This window comes from Antrostomus carolinensis, unplaced genomic scaffold, assembly GCF_000700745.2.
Source record: "Antrostomus carolinensis isolate BGI_N321 unplaced genomic scaffold, ASM70074v2 scaffold10930, whole genome shotgun sequence".
Taxonomy (NCBI): Eukaryota; Metazoa; Chordata; class Aves; order Caprimulgiformes; family Caprimulgidae; genus Antrostomus; species Antrostomus carolinensis.
In genome coordinates this window covers 1-18,978 of record NW_010289110.1, presented here as the reverse complement: position 1 = coordinate 18,978, position 18,978 = coordinate 1, and the positions used below count along the sequence as shown (strand labels likewise).

At 37.0% G+C, this 18,978-nt stretch overlaps 1 protein-coding gene across 1 annotated transcript; it reads right to left on the bottom strand.

The window, feature by feature from the left end:
• Window positions 1-956: 956 nt before the first annotated feature.
• CAT (catalase) lies at window positions 957-13,777 on the bottom strand (the record flags this gene model as incomplete). Its single annotated transcript, XM_010168993.2, has 12 exons — window positions 957-1,578; window positions 2,550-2,636; window positions 3,260-3,367; window positions 4,008-4,138; window positions 5,220-5,358; window positions 6,473-6,625; window positions 7,569-7,760; window positions 8,601-8,726; window positions 9,825-9,929; window positions 10,867-10,997; window positions 12,454-12,564; window positions 13,532-13,777. Coding segments are annotated over 12 exons (1,595 nt in total), but the record flags the coding sequence as incomplete, so codon positions are not given.
• Window positions 13,778-18,978: the final 5,201 nt, after the last annotated feature.

Here is an 18,978-nt window from a genome sequence, read left to right as displayed (position 1 = left end):
CTCATCTTTCTCTTTGGCAAGGAAAGAGGAAGAATTACCAGGTGGAGTAATAATTATAACTTGCCAGGACTTTAGATGCATGGTGAATTGCCTGATCCTGATCCAAGCACATTTCTGAAACTCTTTTAGTCTGTTGGAACAACATGCTTTCTTAGGTAACCACTACTCAGACTTAATCAAAGTAGTGTCCAGAAATTCCATAACTTTCATTTAACTACTGCTCTAAGTTCTCAAGTATCAATGCTTTCATTTAGCGCCAATTAGTAAAATCTAATTAAAGATTATACTCCAAGACTGAAGACAAAAAAGAAAAATTATTCCTGAACTAAAGAAACTCCTTTGGATCTAAGGAATAATAATAATAATAGGCAACACTTTTCAAATCAAACAGTTCCAAGATCAAAAGATTAACAGCCAATTTACTAAATCGTATTAGGCAACACTACAACTTACCTAAAATCAGATTTTATACATATATCTAGCTATGGATACCCACATTCATACAAATATGCCACTTCAGTTAAAGTCTAACTCTGAAAATAAGCTCTGTCTTGATCAACAGATGGCAATATCAGATTATGGCAGTAAAATAACAAGAGTTTCAGGAACCATTGGAAACAGTTTTGAAAGTGCTTGAGCTTGAATTTGGCCAAGATAAAAAAAAAATAAAATATTCCTGCATTTAGAGGTTAATTTCTCAGGCACTTGGAAAATTAGTATTTTTCTATTTATATTCTTAAAGATTAGAAAGAACAATTTCCCCCAACCTGCAAGATCTGTAAGATGTAATTGGTTTAGTTGTAAGTGGTTGTAATAAGAAAATATCCTTTCCTACCTCCCTTAGGTCAGTTATATCCCAACCTAGCATTAGTAAGCAGAGATGATCCTAAAATATATATTGTGAATAAAATTTACATATTTTCAGGTTAAACTTTCTAGTTAGCTTCATTTTGATCATAAGGAATGAGACATAACCAACACTTTACTTGAATTAACTGCATACCATTTTACTTCTGGAAGGCCAAAAATGAAATTCAAAGGAAGTATCTACAAATACATACAGATAACTATTTTATTAGAAATACTGAGCAACATCAATGTTTTAACATCAACATGTTTATCCATAAGGATAATCACAGTAACATTATACAAGTTCTACTATGTGATTTAGCTAGGAAAGTTTTACAATGAAAAAAAAAAATATGAAAGAGTATTTTGATTAGACTTATGTTTGCTTCCAGAAATGAAGACAAATTTTAATCGTTAACTTCATTAAAAACACCGTATGTTGTTAACGAGCAGTAAAGCACTAGTGTTGAAAGGCACTAGGATTGTCAGCTTATGCTACCTGGTTTTCAATACAGATACAGGCACCTGAAAGCTTAACAAATCAAGCCTGTAAAGCACTTCTGTATTTGTGCAGATGTCTGCTACATTCATTAACATCTTCAACAGGTCGTTGTGCAGTTGTAAGGACGGAAAATTCACGGGAGTAAATCTCTGCAGCACGCTTTACAAGTTGGATCTTTCTTTGGCAGACATACGAGACGTGGCCTGTGTGTATGTCCTAATGATATCCTAAAAATAATACAAAAGAAATATTCAGAGCAAGTTCCAGTAGAAGTAGTTAGGGTAACTTCAGAAAAAAAAAAAGAGTATTTGATGCAACAATTTTGTTACTCTGTGCAGCAAGCACTGAGCCCAGGAAAAGCTTGTGGAAACATTTCATTACCATTATAAGGAGTGGGTAATCATTTGGTCTCAAGAATCAACCTGAACACATTGCATGTCACATGCAGTTATCATCTTACAAAAACCCAACTGAAAGCAATTGTACACATTACTGGTTAATCAACATTTAATTAAATGTAATTTGAGTGATGTTTCCTCATTTTGTAAGTGTACATGTGCCGATTTCTCCTATTTAAACCAAACAGGAATCAAGACCAATTTCTCACTTTGTTGGATTTACAAAAAAAAAAAACAAAGATAATTTCACAGAATCACAGAATGTCAGGGATTGGAAGGGACCTCAAAAGATCATCCAGTCCAACCCCCCTGCCGGAGCAGGAACCTAAACAAAATCACACAGGAAGGTGTCCAGGCGGGTCTTGAATGTCTCCAGAGAAGGAGACTCCACACCCTCCCTGGGCAGCCTGTCCCAGGGCTCCGTCACCCTCACTGTAAAGTAGTTTGTTCTCAAGTTTAAGAGGAGCCTCCTGTGTTACAGCTCACACCCATTGCCCCTTGTCCTACCATTGGGCATCACTGAGAAGAGCCTGGCTCCATCCTCATGACATTTGCCCTTAACATTATTTGTAGACATTAATGAGGTCTCCCCTCAGTCTCCTCTTCTCCAAGCTAAAGAGCCCCAGCTCCCTCAGCCTTTCCTCAGCAGGGAGATGCTCCACTCCCTTCATCATCTTGGTGGCTCTGTGCTGGACTCTCTCCAGCAGTTCCCTGTCCTTCCTGAACTGTGGGGCCCAGAACTGGACACAATATTCCAGATGCGGCCAGTCAAAATTCCACTACAGAAAGGATGAACATACCTGTTTCCCACTGTCAGCGTTGTGTTTGTCCAGCAAAGCCTGAACACGGGCACCATAGTCAGGATGAACATCAGTGAAGTTTTTCACCTAGATAAGAAGACAGAACAGAACAGAAAAGGTGTAAGAATTTTTTTCCTCCACTTCAAATATATCCTTTAACAGATTTTCTGCTCTGTGGTCTACAAGCAGTATACAACATTAGGAAGAAAAGGAGGATGAAAACTCTTTTCTGAAAGTTTATTTCTGACCAGCCAGAAAGGAGTTATGAACATCTTCAAACTATTTCTATTATCTCTTTACTAATTGAAACAAAAGTTCTACTGGGAAAGATCAAGATCCAGTCCCTCCCTGACCCTCACTGCCTTTTCCTTGTTTGAAGCAAAACATTACACTGGCAGTCACCTGATTTTTGAAACACCAAGCTAAACGTCTAACATCAACTGTTATGTGCAGCATCAATCCCATTCTTCTCATCAGGAAGAAGTTACTTTAACATGTTATACATTATCTATGTTATATTATGTAAATATGCACATATTTAAGTGTCCTGTATTGATAATTCCCACATAAGAAAAATCTAGAAGTTGCCTTCTCAGAGAAGAATTTCTGATCTTCCTTTTGATAAGCATATTGCCATTTTGACAGAGTTACCAGACTGCAAGAAAACCTGGAATGAAGAGCAAAGGCTAAAAACCAAATGGGCCACTTACAGCTCTCTTCTGAATGAAGAGTTGAGCATCTTTGAGATGATCAGCAATATTTTTACACAGCCTTTGGCGTTCATCCTCCTTCAACACTTTGGTATAGAATTCTCGCACCTTAAGATTAGAAACAAAAGTTTTATTTTGAAATTTCCAGAAGCAAGTCATTCTACCTGTAGCAGCCAATAATATGTACTAGACTTTCAGGATTCATTATTACTGAAAATTAGCTTTCACTTATTAGTCAGGCAACAGTTAAAATAGTTAAAATACTTAAACCAAAAGGTAACCAGTTTGTCAGAGGGGTTTTTTTGTTGTTTTTTTTGCAAACCTGCTAACAACTCTTTCCATATGTAGCTTGAAATAACTGTAGCTTATTGAATTAATGGAAACAAATATTGCTGTTGGGGTCCAATTCAAGAACTGAAGACCACAATGTTACATGCATACTCAATTTGCATATCTGCAGACACTAATCAGAAGACAGCAAAGTCACAGCCTCTAGATATCCGTGCTCAGGATATGGATGGCAAAGGTCTGTGAGAATTCACCAACTGTCTTGTCAGCTAAATTTCACTTATTAATAAAATTAAGCTGTATGGAGATTTTCCAAGCTCTCCTGAGAGCTGAACTTCAGGTTAGCCTAGATGCTTCAGAGAGGAGTCATGTTTGAGTGATTCTTATTAATATCCTCTAGACTCAGCCTATAAACTCATCTTATGTAATAAGCAATAGAAAGCCTTTTCAAACATCATACCTGAGTCACGTTATCTTCGTTTGCACTGTTGAAGCGCTGCACATCCCCCGAAATGCACAGGTGGCTCTCCTTTATCATGGGCTGATCTTCTGGACCAGTAAAACTATTTGGATAATAATTTGGGGCACCACCTGGAGACATACAACACCCCCCAAAAAAAAATAAACCAAACAAACCCCAAAACAATCATATGTCAACTCTTTCAGAATAAGTGAGAAGACAAAAAAATGTTCTTTGCATAGAACCCAAATCAATCACACAGTTATGATTCACTTTATTAAAAACACTTGTCAGCATTTTTCTGTCAAGGTACAGCTGAACATCAGAAGCTGTGTCTTCAAGTCAGTACTTAACAGTACTTATTACAAACAGGATTTCAATAGTTTTTTGGAGAAAAAATTGATTTGTTTCAGAAAGGAGGAGGTCTGGCCACTCTCACAACATTGCTCAGACAATTTTAGCAGACAAAGTCATGGAAGTCAAAGTTTTAGTCCACAAAAGCAGAAAAAAATACACTTTCATCTACATATTTGAAGTACTACTAACCTTAACTATGGAGTGGGATCATTTTAAACACATAATGAACTTACAGAACTGCATAAAAATAAACTTATTACCTATTATGGGACAGGAGCAGCTGTTTTCAAGTTCTCATTTTACAAATATTTCCCTTTCATCCCTCAACAAGTATGAGAATTCATAGCCCAAAGGAATACAGTGGTTTTGGCACAAGGCACAGCTTAAGAGTATCTGTGTTTACTCTGTAAAACAGTGACTATTGGGCAAATGCTGACAGAACATATCATGGTGAATAGGGGCGAAGTTAAAGCTCTAATCTTGACATCTATAGTCTTGCCTTTTGCAACCTCTTGGAAATCAGAAAGCAAAGCAGTTTAACAAAGTGGACTGAGCATAGAAAAGTCACTCTTTAAATATAAAAAAAATGCAAATATAGATTTCTCAAAGACATCTGGACCAACTCTCATTTTAGAATAGATTTTTGCCTAGAAGTACATGTCTGGATTGAGGCAAAAAAAGTCACAAGAGATCCTGAATGGTTGAGGGGAAAAAGTAGCATTTCTTACAGTATAGTAAGTCAGCAATAAAAAACAAACTTACTTATCTGTTTAGCAAGTTCTTAAATCCTCTGTGAACAGAATTCTGCAGTACCCGCAGAAGTATAATTATATTTAAAGATATTTTCATTACTACCTTGGTTATCAGAAACACACATTGGTCCATCCCTCTGGTAATTGGCCACACGAGTTCTGAAGGGGCAGTTCACGGGAATTTGTAGATAGTTAGGTCCCAGACGGTGTCTATGAGTGTCAGGATACGAAAAAAGACGACCCTAAAACATTTATCACAAGACATAAACAACTACTTGCTGAAAGAGATAAATAGTGAAAGAGAAGAGACTGTTTTCTTTGCATATATATTCCTGACATATTCCAAATTATGTCCAAAGTGACAACCACAAACTAACTTTGCTGGAATACCAGTGAAGAATGGCAGGTTGAGGTTGGATTTATGCAACCTGGGTATTTCCTACCAATTTCAGAACGCTAAACCTATTCTAAAGCAGGAAAATGGTTACACATGTAGAGATGAGAGTGATGCTAACACAGCTAAATGCTGCTAAGGAATAATATTTTCCTATTTATTTTCAATCATAGATTTAAAAATTGATTGCATCTGAAAGATGGTAATCCCTTACTCATTTACTGAACTGCATCTGAAGCAGTTCCAGTGACATCTGGATGCTAAGACAACAGACTGATTCCAACCATGAAGTTTGTAGGAGTGAAGAGAGGCAAAACAAAAGAACTGCATGATGGTTCAAGAGTTTATCCAGTTAAAACTATCAAAATACCTTCGTGTTTCCATGGATATAATTTCAAACAAAAACCTGGTTTTAATCTGAAAAAGCACAACGTGCAACCACCCGTGGCTCTGCAGACAGCAGAGTCTACTGCAGCCAGTCTTATCAGGTGTTTTGACCCGTAAGAAATCTGATACTACTTCTAAAGAATAACCTGGTGGTTTGTACCAGGGATTAGTCGTATCTGTATTTCAGAGCATTTGAAGTCCACCTTTCAAACTCATAAGAGTTTCTAACTCTAAGATATACTGCAAAAGCATGAATAAATATCCATCGCTGTTATGGTTTTATCCCAGACTTCTTGCCAGGCTGACAGATTTCCCCATCAACTCTGACAGTTGTTGTAGGTATCCTAAATTCTAGATTTTATCTTCCGTTAGTTCTTTCCCACTCTCTTTATATGTAAATTTTGGGTGAATACACTAAATGGTGATCATTAAAAAACAATCACAAAAAAAAAAATCAGTTTCTTTCCATGTGTCAGGTTTAGTGCTGTTACACAGACAGGGACAGGAGTTCTTTCAGAAACAGCAAAGCACACGTAATGCTCTTCAGGTAAAATCTTATGTGCATTGTTGTTTACCTGCAGCATTTTATCAGGGCTGGGTTCGATACCGGGTGGCATGTTGCTAGGATCATACGCCATCTGTTCCACCTCTGCAAAGTAATTGACAGGATTCCTGTTCAAGACAAGCTTTCCCACTGGGATGAGAGGGTAGTCACCATGTGGCCAAATCTAGAAGATATAACACACATACATTAAAATCAACATTATTGTGATTTAATATCATTAAGTGCTTAAAGAATTACTAGGCAGCACTTCCCTCATTTAAGTCTTAATTGAGAAAATACATCACTGAAGAAGTTTAATTTTTGCTAACAAACATTTTGAGAAAGGTCTTATTTTAAGAAGTCTTTTGCAATTAATAGAGTACTAATGCAACATATTTCATCATCCTGGCATAATCTCAGCACTTGACTAAAATGAAATACCCACAGGTGCTTGAAAAGCTGCCCAGGAATGTAATATCATAGGTGGAACTGGTAACGTGATTGTTTTCATGCTACTTCAAGATGCAACCATCTTAACTAGCCTATTCTTTGTCATCTTAGCCTGTACTTTCAAGTTCCAAAGTCTTTAGCCATTTTGGGAGAGCAATATAAGAGAAAAAAAAAAAAAGTAATACAACTTTATGTTAGTATCTTTCAACAAGCCCAGGAAACAGCAACTGGAAGTCTGACAAAATCAGACCAACAATCAGAAGCTACATTACCAACACTTAAAAGTCACGAGTTCAGGGTGTGACTATGTGATCCGAGATCACATTTTGGAAACGCAGTGCAGTTGTAATCTACAGGCCTGGAATCAAGCCCTATTCATATTTCACTGAGGAAGAGTAACATCAGATATAACATCAATATAATTTCATCTCCAGAATTTCTGACTCACCATGACCATACAATAAAGAGTACACTTGAAAAATAAATGGGAAGAATAAAAAGGACAGACTAACTTTATTGATAGGGACTAGACAGAAAACAGCACTACTCCATGGAAACTGTTACACTTCTTTTATAGATAAGCTCAGTTCTGGCAAAAACCAGGACAGCTACATTTTGATCTCATGACCTCTCCTAAACTAGCTGAAACTGAATATTCACAGCAGTATCAAAGATACCTTAGTTAAATCAAAAGGATTAAATGGAAACTTCTCTGCTTCTTCAAACGTCATAACTTGAATGTAGAAAGACCACGATGGATAGTCCCCCTTAGCAATGGCATTGTAAAGATCCCGTATTCCATAATCAGGATCAGTAGAAGCCAATCTTCCTGCTTCTTCAACAGAAAGATTTTTGATGCCCTGGTCAGTCTAAAAGCAATAAAAGCAGTAGCACCAGTTACAACATGCAGAAGGTATTACAGAAATCATTAATAAGAATGTACTTTAACAAGACTTATAACCCAAGAATGCAGCTGTTCATGCTCCAATCTCCAATAATTTGAGCTCAGAATAACAGTACATTCAACAGCTGCCTTCTGGATAAAAATTAGTTCTCTAATAGAAGTGAAATAAATAGGTAATACCATACTGCAGAACACAAGACATTACTTGATGTGCTGTAGGGATCAAGTTTAAAGAGGTTTCCCCTCTCCCCTTACAGGATCAAGTGCTCTTTTACTACCGCATCATCCCACCTTTTCCTGTAGATCACATGTCAACATGAAGTGGTAAAACAGTTGCAGCCCTCAGGGCTGAAAATTCTGGATTCTACATGAAACTCAATTTCCCACTCCCCACTCCCATTTCCATAATATCTTTAGGACTAAGTAAAATCTCACTTTCATAAGCTTTTGACGACTTGAAGGCTAAAAGGTGCTATACAATCCCTCTTAGGCTAGGTGCTCAGAGCTCACCACACAAGCAGACTGAGTTCTCCAATACCAAGAGACAGTTCCCCAAAGAATAGTTCTTTATAGCCTAGTAAATACCTACTGTGTCACAGCAAGAACAATGATGCCTGTCATATTTCTTTAAGGCATGTAACTGATATAAAAATACCCCCCACACTGCTTTGACTTAGTCTATGCACTTTCCTGAATTAAACTTGAAAAGTCACAGAACTTTTTAGACAATCTATTCAAACTGTTTTTTTATCCAATATGATGTATATTTCCAATAGATAACTAGAAAAAAAAAAAAAATCAATACCTTCACATGGAATTTGCAATAAACTGCTCTTCCACTAGCATTAACCAGTTTAAAAGTATGTGATCCATATCCATTCATATGACGATAACCATCAGGAATACCACGATCACTGAACAAGAAAGACACCTAAAGAGAAGGATCAAACAATATTAACAGACTCACCAGCTCAAGGATAAAAGTGACCATTTGAGGTAAAGTCCATTTATTTCATTAATCTGCATCACTGGAAGCTATCTTAGTGTTATGAATTCCTTGAGGAATTTCTAGTTAAAGTTTTAAGAGCTTTAATGAAATAAGAATGCTTTGGTTTTGCACAAAGAACAACTATTAATTAAACCTATGTGAAGTTTTATGCCCACAGGAAATATATGGTGAAGTACAAGACATTAACCTCGTGATAATGTTATGATGTCCCCTGTAAGCACAGGGCAGGTAGGCATGGATAATTTAAGTTACAAACATACATAAGAATTTTTTCCAGGTTAAAGACAAAATCTGGAAATTGAAGTCCTTAACAACTTCAAAGTCTCCAAGCAGTAAACGTAATATCACCATGCAAACATATTAAAAATGCTGCTTTTCTTTAGGTTTATGATCACAAACAATGCCTGTGGTACTTCTTTTTCCAATCAGTAATTACTGGAAGGCTTCTGGATGAACCCATTTTCTTGGGTTTTATTTTTGGTTTTGTTGGGCTTTTTTTAAACAATCAAAAAACCAAAACAGCTGCATTTTTAATTGTGTTAGCTTTTTTTTGCATAACATTCTTAGACACAAATATATATCAGAATAATTAGAATGCACTGTGGATTCTAGTAATTTCTGGAGTTGACCTTACGTGCTACACAACATACAGTTTTAAATAAACTATGTGATAGCATTACTTTCCCTGTACTTTACTGTTCTCTAACATTAATAGTTTGTTGCTCATTAGTACCTCCACTGCTTTAGTGTTAGAAAACTTGGCAACTTCCCTTTGATTGCTATATAAAATATGATTATGAAAACAGAAATGGGTGGGATTCTTCAGAGAGTCACTAAAAGAAAAAAGGATAGATACATATATTAATAGCCTTAAAAGTTATTGTAGGTCTTTCACCTTTACTGTTCCTAGAAGATTATGTAGACTTCTAGACAGAACATGGAAAATACATAGTTAAAAACTTAAGTTGTCATAACATGATTTTCTTAATTGTACAAAATAAAGTCAAAGGAGAACCTTACTTGATGCAAAGACTCAGGGCGAAGACTCCAGAAGTCCCACATCATGTCTGGATCCCTCAAATGAGTCTGAGGGTTCCTCTTTTGGCTATGGATGAAGGATGGAAACTAATTTGTCCAGAAGTGGAGAAAGGAGAGAGAAGGGGGGGGGAGGAAAAGTTCTGTAACTCCTCCAAATTATATGGGATATACTAAGCAAGTCCTGGTACCAAACAAGACAAACAGTTTTTTCAATACACTTAACTGTGAAAGGAACAGCACACTGAAAGATGAGACAGAGTCTTATTACCACTGAAAAATAACTTATGTTGTCATACCCCTCCTGCAACCAAATTTATTCACAGACCAGTAAAATTATGGTAAAGTAAAACATTTACAACTAGGACCAACAGGCTGTTCAAAGCTAAAGAATGTTTCCATTTTGTGACTAATAAAGTGAGAGTGAAATTCAAAATCTGAACTTTACTGAATATTTAACTTGTAAATGAATACAGAGATACTACGAAGTATCTGTGCAGAACTCCTCTCAAGGAAAGCCCCTCTGCTTACAAAGTGCTGTTAAACTTATACTAAAAGACCAAAAAAAAAATAAAATCAGATTTAACAAAAAGAACTTGAAATAAACTTTTAAAGTAAAAAGTCTTTCCCTCCTCCAAAGAGTCTCAGAATACATTAAAAAAAAAAAATCTACAGAGTAAAAGAGCCAATTTGAACATCAGTGGCACTGATCAGATCTAAAGTTAAAAACACAATAATGTATTTACTTGCTGGCTATTCTGCTGTGGCACAGGCACTACTAAACACAACTAAATGTGTGAGCTATTTGTGGTATGAAGCCACATAAGTAATCAAGCATTAGTTCTTAATTTTTTATTTTTTTTTAAATAACACCTTTTCAAGTAAAAAAATGTCTGTGCCATCTAACAAACAACAAAGTTTAAGTGTGTCAAAACAACAGCTTTTGCTCCTCAGTAAAGGAAGGACAAGATGTGAACAAACTTTCTGACTCTTTCACAAAGTATCCTCACCTTTTGTGTTTACTCACCAACATTGCATCCCGAATAAAGAAGATGGGAGTATTATTTCCCACAAGATCCCAGTTACCCTCTTCTGTGTAGAATTTCATTGCAAAGCCTCGAGGGTCACGAACTGTATCAGCTGACCCAGACTCTCCAGCTTGAAGAAACACATGAACATAGAGAAGTGTTATGATAGGAAACACATACAAATTGCAAGCATAAAAATATAGAACTTGTGAATATGCCATAAAATCCTAAAAATGTAGGGTTTATTAATTTAAGTCTTTTCTATGCCAAGGAATTTTTAGCATATCTTCAACAACACTTCAGGCACTGCAAGTTTCCAAAATGTGAACAGACACTCACCCAAGCATTCAGGCCACAGTTAAAAGAAAGAAAAACCATGTTTATCCACTTAAACCAATTAAAAGTGGAATCTGCATTATTAGTAACAGAGACAACATCAGATTATAAGACTGAATCAGCTAAAAACACATTAGTTTCTGTGCACCAAATTCTAGTGTGAAAGCTTTATTTGGAAGGTAGCAACCTAAATAGCATGCTTGATAAAAAGGGAACTTATAGAAGAGTTGCAACCCTTTTAATTCCACTCCTGCTTTATGCAAAACAGTCCTTTCCATGGGTAACTTTCTATCAGAGCAAAAGTGTCTCCCACAGTACCCCAGCAAAAGTGTTTCAGAAGCATTCAGCACCAGCTAAAGCTAAATGTCGTGATGAAATAACAAGGACACTAATTATCTCAAAAAAATTACATACTATAGAACAGGTAGGAAAAAAACATGTTCAAACAGAGCAGGGAAAGGAAAGGCAATGACACGACAACCCACTTCAGTCCACAGATCAAACTCAGCTTTGTGTCTTTCCCCCACAGAACATTCCATGAATTCCACAACTCCTCAAGTTTTGGTGACAAAGGGAAAAGCCAGGAGGCCAAAACCAGCAGCTCTCTGAGCCTTGCTGGACCTACTTTCTCTCCAATACTACTTGCAGAACTAAAACCCCAGTAGCATTTCTTTTCTGTTAAATACAGACAGTAGTAACACATAAGTTTTTAAAGACCATTTTTCTAGCAGACAAGATATTGATCATAACACGGGTTTTAACTAATATAACTTAATATTTTGCTATTTTATGCATTCTGCCCTTCAAGAAATAGGAGTTTATTACTGGAATGTTGTTTATTCTTCTTTGCCTTGTACTTACTTTACAGCATTAATCCCCAAAACACTCCTACAGTATAAGAGATTGTAGGTATTTAACTTTCAAGCATTAAACTGCAGCAGCTAGTGTTGATTACAATCCATCCAGAAACAAAGCAAGCTTTCAGTCAGGAAAAAAGAAAAACAAAAATAGCTGAGACTATTCTTTCTCTCACATTCTGGAAAGAAAAGTATCTACAGAAAGCTCTGGCAGAAAGATGCAGAAGATGCTTAAGGTCTTAGAATTTAAATGAAATTCACAGAAGAGGAATTGGTTGGCAGAAAGCATTTCAAACGACCTTAAGTAGATTGAGTGCTCCACAATGCAGACACTGCTATCAGCATAACCATGGTACACAGGTGAGAAGACACACATCAGTTTCAGAGCCTTACCAACCGTGGAGAATCGTATAGCGATTGGAGTTCTTTTTCCAATGTGTTCAAACACTTTGGCCTTACAATACTGGGTAATATCATGAGTGACTTCAAAATAGCCAAAGGCTCCTGGAAAAAAAAGTAATTTCAAAATAGCAGATCTAGGGAACTTCCACTCACAGCATAACTGTTGTTCCATTATAGTCCAACACACAACTTTAAGTCAAAAGGAAACAGGGAAATACACCAGTTTAAATAGAGTTCATGTCCGTGCACTAAATCACTCAATTCATTCTCACAAAATGAAACTTATTTAACACAAACTACTATTGGCACGGTGCTCACTCTCCCCTAAACTGATTATTCACAGTTTCCAAAAGCAATACAGAGCTCCTTTCTACCGTGCAAAGTAACAAACAGTAGCTTTTTGGATGCTCTTATGCCAAGATTTGCATATTTATCTCAGAGCGAGACAAGTATTTCTTAAATACTGATACATGTTGCAGAATTTTTGGTCCACTTGTAAGTTGGATGAAGCAATAAACTTCTTCCCACCCCTACAGAGGAATTTTTCTCATCATTCACATCATAATAAAATTAAGTCTCATATTTTCTTCTTCCAGGGCAATACAAAATAAAAAGTCAGAGCTGCCAGTTCTATTTTTAAATGGAGGGGGGGTGTTTTTAATTTAAATATTAGACCATCATCTTGCTTTGGCAGACAGATACATAGGATGACAAAGACAAGAATCTCTATCAAATAACAGGCAAATAGACATTAAAATAGAGACGGGGAAGTCTTCCCTTCCAGGGATATGGACTACTATGGATGAACAGATAGAGGAAGCAGAGATTACAGCAAACACAGCAAAAGTCTAAGGGCTATAACTATTTTCTCTCAGGGTTGTTTTTTTTGCTTGTTTGTTTGTTTTGAAGCCAGGTCTTACCACTTTTGTTGATATATAATTATTATAATCTATAATACTAAATTATAGATTAAATGATGTAATTTATCTGTCACAATCAATTTGTTAACTCAAAAGCTTTTTAAAGCCTAATTCTACACAGAGAAAAAAATATGTGTGTTTAAACATACCTGCTCCTTTTGCATGTACAACTCTTTCAGGAATCCTCTCTCTGTCAAAATGAGCCATCTCATCCGTGAAAATAACATCTTGAACGAGAAGAGGTCCACGTGGTCCTACTGTCAGGATATTAAGCTTATCCCCTATGGGGTTCCCAGCACCGGTGGTCAAGACATCTGGTTTCTGAAAGGGAGAGACAGTCCATATCACATCAGAAATTAAAACCCCTCTATGTTTAAGCTGCACAGTGTGCACGTCTGTTCAACAATGAGGTGTCACAGGACATATTAACAAGTGTACAGCAAAATGGCATCAGATTCTGGAACTAGTTACAGAACATATAGATGTCCAACTTCATCATCACAGTACTATGTTTGGGGCTATTTAAGAAGAGTTTGAGTCATGTATAAACCAAGAATGTTTTCTTTGGTTCAAAACTACTATTTGTAAAGATTATGTATCTTGCTTCAAGAAAAATATGAATTATCAACCTTAAAACAGGAGTTAAGGTTCAGTTTTCCCCCTACCTCAATAGGGGAGGATGGGAAGAGAACAAGCTAGAGAAGGAACAGCTGCTAGAAAAATAATAAGGACAAAGGAAAGGAAGAAGGTAACATTAGTACAGGGATGGAGGCAAAAGGAAAGAGCTACAGTCACACAGTATGAAGTCTAAAAGGGGGTATCCATGATTACTGTTGGTCTGGAAGAGCTATGGAAAATAACATAAGCAGGAGCACCTAAGGAATCATCATTGTAGATTCCTGAACCATGGAAGGACTAAGATTAACAAAAGCCCTCAGAAGCCCAATAAGCAGGAGCACCTAAGGAATCATCATTGTAGGTTCCTGAACCATGGAAGATTAACAAAAGCCCTCAGAAGCCCTACTGTCAACGAGTGTCCTGTCAAAAGGACAGCAAACCAGAACTTTTTTTTAATTTTAACTAGCATCATTATTTTCTTTGAAGAAAGACCCAAGATAGCCCAGACTCATCCTTTTCCCCGCCTTTCCTTATCAAGTTTAAGTTCACCTTTCTTGTAGGCTACTGAGAGCTGCAGTGTCTTGTACAGTAGGAGTGACCCTTTACCTGAAAAAAAAAACCCAAAAACAACGACTCCAAGACAACTTCAAGAAACACCTGCTGGAACTCTGTGGTACTATAATGGAGTGTATTCCCACTTTCTTAAAAAAAATCCCAGTAGAAAAGACTTTGACCACACATGGGGGTCATTTGCTCCTCCAAGGCAGCACTCCTATTTTACTAGGTAGTGTAGGAAACACAGCAAGAAAGGAACATCAGCTCCAGAGACCTGATGGTTGCAGGTGTCAAGTTTTTCCTGGAGCACATTTATTAACTGTTAGGAGTCAGGGCAAGGTCTGTAAAGGATTTGGAAGAACATAAGTTAGTACAAAGGAAAAAACAAACAAACAACAAAAAAAAGAGCTTGCAACAGAGAGCTCAAATATCTGAGTCACAGATTATCAGCAGTTAACACTAAAACCAGAGTTACATGTTGCACTAAACTGACCTACATCCATGTGGGCTCTGTATCTACACCATCCTACCCTCCTCTGCCAGGAGCATCCATCCACCTGAACCACGGGAAATGCACCAGAATAAACTCACTCATCCCTCCTTCTCCTAGTTTAAAGTTCTCCTTTAAACTAGTTCTCCTTCTTTGAAAGTTCTATAAATGAAAAGGGATGCTGAAGAGAAGGAGAAAGTAACTCTTGATGAGAAGGTCTTTGCTATGATATCAGCGACTTGATGGCATTCCAACTTTTATACTGACATTCCAAACTTTATACTTAATTAAAAGACAATTAAGTGTTTTAATTACTGGAAACAGGCAAAATTCCTGTCTGTATCTCACAGAAGAGTATACTGATGGACTAGCCTCCAGTTTTGGAGTTTTTTTTTCCTCCCCAAGAGGCAACCCACAAAGGCAGAGGAAAGAACAATTATTCCCATCGACACCCAGAGCTCTGGATGAGGCGGAGTATACAGGGAGAGTTGTACACACCTTTGTTTAACTCTGGTACATGAATAACCACATAAAAGACTTGACAGGATAACCACATTTCCAGTGTGTTCTTAGAAATACACAACACACACTGATGTAATTGGCTCCAGCTCCCAAAATATCCAGGTTCTTTCTCTTAACCACTTCATTAACGTAAAGCTATAAATATAAATTCAACTCCTTCCGGATGCCTAAAATTGTAACCTACATTTAAATTTACACAAACATTTAAAACACAATAAATATCTGATTACAAACAGGAACACAACGCTCTGAAACTTACAGGGAAGTTACCACTTTAGCTTTACTTAAAGTATTTGAAGCCAAAGGAACATCTGCTTAAATCAAAATATTATCTATAGCTTGTCAAAGCAAATATATGCAAGAGAAGAAACTCTTCTCAGTATTCTTCCCACTGCTTATATATCACATGCTTCCTAACTTACACTTTACTCAGTTTTAAATGAGATAAAGAAAATGATTTCACTGCTCACTTTGAGGAATCACCCAGTCAGACCACATGGAAAGCTCTCCCATCCACAGTCTGTCTAAAAATTCAACTTCTTAAAATGATATCCCAACATACAGACCCCATATAATTTAGCACCCTTAAATATGTATACTTTAATTTTTTAGCTATCATCTTAAACTAGAAATTGCTTAAATTGCCATTACAAATTAACTTTTTAAAATTAGTATTTAATTTAATATATTTAAGTAGGTAGAAGGATACAACCATACTCAAGGAACTTTAGCAAAAAGCTCATTCATGCAGTCCATGATTCAGTCTAGTAAGTGTAAAATATTCTACTTTAAGATACTCACCTAGCACAAATTAATGCAATTATATTATCAGAGCATTAATCTGAATTATTTTCTGTACTGAGGTATGAAAGCTACAAGCTACTCATCTTGAAACCCATTCTAAACCTCTGCTTTGAAGAACCTTTCTTAGAACGTGGTACAGTCTGCAGATGATGAGAACATAAAATGCTGACACATCACATTTCTAACTGAACTTTTTGGTCAATACATTTTTTTTTCAGAGTTTGCTTAGGGACAACAACTTTATTTTTTTTTAATCCAGCTTCCAGCACTGTCAGTATTTTTCTTTTATTAGTTTTGCTGATTAAAAAAGTTTCAAGCTTCTCAAAGCTAAAACCTAATGTATGAGCTGTCATAATAATTAATTAATTCTTTTTTTTGTATTGATGACTGTCATACTCATTTAAGACAAGCAAGCTTGCTGTAACATGATGAAAAAGAACTGATCCTACCAATGGTATCCTAAGCTTCTGCATTTTCCTCTCCATCCTTCTCGTTATCATTCATTACAGACATTTCCATCCTTCCCACGTGTTCTATGTACACACAGAGACTCCCACTTCATCCCCACACTAAGGCAGCCTGGGACACTGCTACCCAAAAATCCTGTGCACAGCTTCAGCTTTACAAATCCTGACTACTAGAATTCTAAGGAAAGCAAACGTGGGGACTGGATTCTGGTAACTCTTTTTGAACACGAGATACAGCTCTTAAACCCCCCCAGTCCATACACTGACTTTTTGAGGTCACTAATGCTTAGTGTCATCTTGAAGCAGCAACCAAGTTTCACTCAGTCCCTTGAGAAACACAAAAGTTATGTTGAAATAGAGCCCTGTTTATCCTGGAGTTCTTCATAAATTCTGAGAAGATCAATAGGTTTAACTGTGTAGTGATAGGACTATAACACATGTTCTCCTCTACAAAGTCCTTGCAAGAGCTTGGTAAAAGACCAAAGGAAAAAAAAAAGTGACATCTTAGATTTCTTGAGTCCTTTTGATTCACCTGTGCTTTTATAACACCTTCCACGTGATTACCTCAAGGGTAGAAAAAAAATTTGCATATTGTTTGTAAACTATGAGTGCAACAAATAAATGTTTGTAGAGGTAAAACAGCCCTTCTCAAACCAACAGGCTACATTGTTGTCTGAAAACCACTTCTATAACGCTAACATTTAAGACTACTAGAAGTAGTAGCTAAAACCACAACTTTCTGAAACTAAACTCATAAAAATAACTTAACAGCTTTGTGGCTGTACAGTCTCTTTTGTGTAGGAAGACTTTCTGAAAGGCTCTTTTCAACGTTCACAATAGAAATACAAACTTTAAAAAAAAAAAAATGGCAGGATATATTCACTTTAGTTTCAGGATAAAAACAAGTTCCATCAGTGTGAAGAAGAATTTTTGTACTACTTTTGGACTTGAGTTTGTTTGATGCCCATATTTTCATATGGTTGGGAGCTGCATACAGTCACAACCTTAAAAGATAAGAACTGTTGAATCTGCATGTGCATTTCATTACAGCACTAACCTGCCACGACAGAAAGAAGTGGAACAAAGCCAGGAGAATTTTAGTCACTGTTGCAAATACCACACATCAAAGTACATACTTCCAGGCATTACTGATACCTTGCACCTTATACAAGTCACTTTAAAATTCTAATCAGTCCTCCCTACTTTCTATCTTAAGGTCTCATGACTCCTTATGCAACATAGACTTTGGGTTGCCTCCCAGTCTTCAAATTAACCTTGGACTGTATTCAAATAGTGCTTTGTTACAGAAAAGTCAACATCTATACAAAAAGTCCTACTTCTGGTACAAAAAGAAAGTATTATTAAGTGTGCTAGAATATGATGAAGTCACAATTCATCACTGGAAGGTAGTTTTCATACAGTACCTTTTAGAATAGAGGGGAAAAAAATAAAACAAGGTGACTTAACAACTACAAACAGTGGGAACTGTGGCATCTACTTGCGTCTTGTAACTGCTGCTTAACACAACCAGCTGAAAAAACATCTAGTGCCAAATACACATTTTAGTCGGAAAATACATAGAAACTGTCAGAGTGATGTGAAGAAGAAGGAAGAAATTCAACTCTTGCAGCATTTACACATTTACCCAGATATTGTGGGGCATATTCTACATCCCCAGCAGACTGAGTGCCAGGCTGTTGATTACACGGTCTTATGATTTCAGTCAACCACTTGCCCCAGTTCACTTCAACCTGGTAAACAAGTCTCTGCATATTGCTGAGTGCACCTTATCTGTTATTACTATTCCCTAGTTTTTCACTGGGTTCTATCAGCACGATAGCAGGACTGAAAATGGGAATATCTGATTTGAAACCAAGAAAAAAAATAATAAAAAAAAAAACCCGAACAAAACCTTTTTTGCTCAAGGGCACAGCCAAGCCCCATTCTTGCCCAAAGGGGAGGCTGTGGATGAGGCAGAGGTGCTGAGGGAGCCGTGCTGACCGCCCCGTCACCCCGGGCCAGCTGGCAGCGCCAGCCCCTTCGTGCTTCCCTTCTCCCGGGCACGGCACCAACCCCACAGCTTCGCGCTACGGGGCGACAGGGCCTCGCCCTCCGAGCGCGGCCCCCCGAGCCCTGCTCC